The 4,861-nt window shown below is 51.5% G+C and overlaps 1 protein-coding gene across 1 annotated transcript; it reads right to left on the minus strand.

Annotated features, from left to right (window-relative positions):
- Positions 1–965: 965 nt before the first annotated feature.
- On the minus strand, positions 966–3,118 carry MONBRDRAFT_29363 (uncharacterized protein; the record flags this gene model as incomplete). The annotated part of the gene is made up of 7 exons (XM_001749852.1): positions 966–1,153; positions 1,577–1,685; positions 2,214–2,303; positions 2,376–2,480; positions 2,629–2,727; positions 2,753–2,935; positions 3,038–3,118. The coding sequence occupies 7 exons, from the start codon at positions 3,116–3,118 to the stop codon at positions 966–968; spliced, it is 855 nt and encodes a 284-aa protein (XP_001749904.1).
- Between the last annotated feature and the right edge of the window lie 1,743 nt (positions 3,119–4,861).

Raw genomic sequence — 4,861 nt, forward strand, 5'->3', positions numbered from 1 at the left:
CGGCTCGCGGAACGGCAACTGGCATGGACGATTCGGCTGCCTCGGCTTCGTCTAGATCCAACCCGGCAATGATATCGTCAATGTCATCCTCAGCATCAAGGCAGGCTTCAACCTCGGGATCTGTTTGCGTGCCCACGGTTGCTTGCACCTGTGTGCTGACGTTTCTGACCCGAGACGACTGGATGACCACCTGTTTATGAACCACTTGTTGCACGCAGGTCTGCCCATCCACGGCCTCGGCTTGGATCTGATCCTCTACGTCTACCAGCTTCATGAGCTTGTGCCATTCCTCAGACACAAACTGATGGCCATACTGTGCTTCGCTTGACACCAACTTGTGATCGAGCTGCCTGCGGCCATAGACGTTGCGTGCCGTCTTGCCTGCATGCTGGCTTTGAGAGTGAGCCACATCTAGCGCCCCCAATGAAGGCTCGAGCGTATGATGCAGCAGCAGTGTACGCAGCCAAGCCACGCTCATGTGCCGCCATGCGGTGACAGTGATGCTGGTTCCAAGAAACCGCTTGGTCACGGCCTGGATGGTTCGATAGACTTGGCCTGGACGGCGTTCTGCAGGCTTGATTTCCGCTTTCCCGCTGCTGACGACGCAGTTTTATCCACGCTTGTGGCCAGCGAACGCAACTACCCCAAACAAGTCTAAACTCACCTTAACAATCATATGAAGAAAGAAAAACGCGGGCTAGCCCCTCACCACCGCATTTTTTTGAAGGGGATGTCGGAGCAGTATAGCTTTACAAGTTCGTGCCAACACACACAGACACCGCGCAAGCTGACCTGCAAAGACACAAATCATCCTGGCAAGCAGACACATATCTACTGCATTCAATCGCCACAACATCCCAGTATAAACGGTACCGATTGCTCGCATCACAAGACCGCCGCTCAACGCCCTCGTCACGAGCTTGCGCAGCGCCACAGCCGCCGCTACCTGAGACGCACCATTGTCATCAGTTGCTGTTAATGGCAAATAGAGAGACGATGTGCCTATCCACGCTGTCAACCTCCACGGCGGGTGGAGACCAGTTTTGGTTGTGAGAAAGCGCGTAAGAGTTGAGGAAGCAGTTTGGAAGGGTTGTGCGACGTCCGTCGGGATGGATAGAGAGCTTTGTTGCTGTCTTGAGGTCGATAAAACCGGCTGCGATTGACAAGCAGTCACAGTGACCAGACCAGGCGCACCGTTAGAACTGCTCAAAGTCGCTCAATCCCAAGGATAAGGAAAGTGCGACTCGTGCTCTACAACAGGCGTGTCAACAAGAAGAGACAATAATCTTTACAAACCTATTACGCATAGCAGTCGGCCAAGGTATGCGAGGATTGCGGAGCACGTGGTGTTACTCATGTGTTTCAGTGTGTGTTGGGCTTGTGCGGAAACGATGGGGTCAGACCCATAGCAGGTATTGAAAGACGATTTGAGCTGAGACAGTAAAGAGGTTCAATTGCACTTCTCTCACAGGAGAGAACGATAGAAAACAGAAAGGGAAATATCCAAAAGAAAATGCCACTCACGGTCAGCGGGACCGTACTTATAATCTGGTGGCTAAACACACCCAGAGTGTACGAGAGGGTTCCTCGACGGGCGGCGGCAGCTGCACATCGTCGAGTACATTGATGCAATCCTTCCAGAGGGATCTGGCAGGTGGTCGATGCTTGCACTCCAATAGCAGGTGCTGCTGAAGGGAAGCAAAAGCAGTGAGAGTGTCCAACTCCAGAGGTGATCGGATTTGACGCTAACACACGCTATTTCGGTGGATAGACTGTTTTGCTTCAGATGTCAAGCAAAGCCCGCTCTGCTCGTTTGACTTCATTTCTGTTTGCATAGCGATCGACAAGCCAACCACGAGCGTCACAAATTTCAATTTGTACGTGCAGCTTGAGCGGCGGCCGTTAGAGCAGCCACGCGGTCACCAAGGGTTTGTAGATCTTGGATATTGAACAATTGAGGATCCACGCGCCAGCCGACGCTACAAAGAACAACAGCAGCGCACCGCCAGCGTCTGGCCTGCTCCCCATGAATCAAGCCTTGAACTGGCGCCACGTTGAAATTCAATGAGAACAAGACGATATAGACAATCACATTGGCTACAGGTTCGCACCATTGGAATCCGAAGTTTGATAGGAGCAAGGAGTACGGGTTGCACGCAATAGCTCTTCAATCAGCTATGAAGTAGAGCAGATTTATCGGTAAGCAAGCTTACCTCTGCAATCAGTACCGAAAATAAACAAAGGCCCACCTCCAGCTCGTTGGGAGCCCAGCTAACGAGCAGATCCAAGGGCCGTGCTCCCGTCTGCCACAGCAGGACATTTGGTATCAATTGCAGGTGCAGCAGAACAGCTCAAAAATACGGCATCGTGCTTACATGATCTCTCGTATCCGGGTCGGCACCGTGCCGCAGGAGTTGATGGATACTCTTTTGGCTGGCAGACAAGACAATGCAGGCTACATGAAGAGGCGTTCGGCCGTTCTATATTATTATAAACATTGGGCAACATGAGAGATGAGTTCTTCCCGAACGGAAGATAAAGCAGGAAACAAGATGAAATGCAGGGAGCACCGACGAAGAGTGGACAAAAACGGGACAAAAGAGGGATAGCGGAAAGTTCTGTACTGACCTTGTCCTTGGCTTCAGTATCAACACCGTGCTTCATCAGCAACCCCGCCACCTCGGTATCGCCCTCAATGCACGCCCAGTGCAGTGGTGTATAGCCATGCTGTGGAACGATTCATCGGCATTACGTACACGTACGGCATCATCAGCATCATGATGTACAAGATAGAGGGGTAACAGAGGTAGTAGGAGGTTTGTTTGACCGAACTGACCTTGTCCTTGGCTTCAGTATCAACACCGTGCTTCAACAACAGCTCCATCATCTTGGTATCGCCCTCAATGCACGCCCAGTGCAGTGGTGTATAGCCATGCTGTGGAACGATTCATCGGCATTACGTACACGCACGGCATCATCAGCATCATCATGTACAAGATAGAGGGGTAACAGAGGTAGTAGGAGGTATCGAACTGACCTCTCCATCACCACTCATCGTAACTGTCTCTCCCTCTCTCTCTCTCTCTCTCTCTCTCTCTCTCTCTCTCTCTTTCAACATCCGCTTTTTGTTTCTGCGTGTACTTTATCCATCAACGATCTCATGAGCCTCCAACTCGCCTGACCATCCCAATAATGTCGTTCAAACCGGCAGCCGGTCAGCGTAGCCTTGCTTCTCCCTACCTTTCTGCGCCAAGCAACTCACCTCAGACCAACCTCTTTTGGTAACAGTTGCGAGGACAGCGTGTACTTGGTTGCCCGAGCACACGCTGTGGACTGTCAGGCGGGATCAGTGGCCTTACTAAAAAGTGAGGGCAGGCAGCGAAGCTTTCAACCAAATAATATATGCTCTCGCGTCGCCACAGAGTCTCCGACCATGAGAGTCCCGTACCAAGCAAAGCGATCAAGCACCACACTCAAAGCAAGACACGTCAAACAGCCGCTGATGCCGATATTCATACCAATGTCGGAGAGGTGATAAGAAGGGGCAAAGCAGAAGAGGAGGCTGAAAAATGCAACAGGCTGAAAAATGCAACACATGCTATGACATGTTCAAGCTTTTTTTTTTTGTTTTTTGTCGATAGGATGTCTAAAAATAGGTCAAAACGGTCGTACGAACAAACTCTAAAGCGCTACAAAACGCATTTACATGTTATTCCTCTATGTACGTCCAAAACGGCAGCCGGTGAGCAGTCCCTTTATAATCCGTCTGCCATAGCAGCCAGAAAATGTTCCAAGCTCGTAGGCTACCCGGTTCGACACCTCCAGCCATATTAATCTCATCTCACGGCCAGCATGTGCATTTTTGACGGCAAGCGGGCCGACAAATTATTTTTTTTGCAGCGCATATCCAAAGGGAACAAGCAGTGAATCATGGGCTCTTCCTGTCGCTGCAACCGACAACCACTGTAAGAAATCTTTGACCCCTTTGGCAGTCGGCAAGCCCGAGCAGTGAGGCACGGATCATTGTCAATCAATGTCGTGAGGTGCGGCTCTATGAGTGCCAAACGACTGGTCGCAGCGCGGGGAGTCTAACATGCCTTGTCCACTCTCCTCATTGGCCTCGTGCTCGCTCTTGTAGGACCTTATCCTCTTCGCTAGAGGCGCCTCAAGTATTGGTGATCAGCCCCACTGCAAGAACAGCCAAGACAGTCTGGGCCGCCATTACCGCCATAGCGCGAGCACAAAAAGACAAAAAGAAGCACTGAGCGCACGATCATCGTGAGCGTGTTCTCGCGTTCAATTCACAGCCTTTTCTGGACCACGCAACTGGCTGGCGAGCGAGATAGACGCGATTACGTGGCTTCTTTGCCGCTCAAAGCAGCAGCCGCCCCGCCTTCGAGATCTAAAGGCCTCCGATCCGTGCTGTCTCGGCCAACGCTGCAATGATCGTTTGAGCTGTGTCATGGCGCCAGTGGCTTGGAAAGTGTAGCACAATTAGAGGGCTGATCATTGCCCACGGGCTTTTCTACGGCGCTCTTCAGCCCAAGTCTGTGCCTGACGCGCAGCTGACGAAACAGGCTGATGCCCGGCTTGCGGTACCACGACTGGCACGGACAACGCGGCTACCTCCACCACGTCGACATACAGCTTGTCGATGATGTTGTCAATGCCATTGTCGGCATCAAGTTGCGTGAATATGACTGTTGTTTGAATCGAAGATGACGCGTCGTTTTCACAAGGCCAAGCAAGATCCATTGTTTGACTCGACCAAGGCGAACAAATTCAGAACAAATTCAGAACAAACAGACTGTGGCCCTCAACAGAACAGTTAACAAGCACTGCATCGTTCGGTCGTGTTGTC

This window comes from Monosiga brevicollis, genomic scaffold (assembly GCF_000002865.3).
Source record: "Monosiga brevicollis MX1 MONBRscaffold_34 genomic scaffold, whole genome shotgun sequence".
Classification (NCBI taxonomy): Eukaryota; class Choanoflagellata; order Craspedida; family Salpingoecidae; genus Monosiga; species Monosiga brevicollis.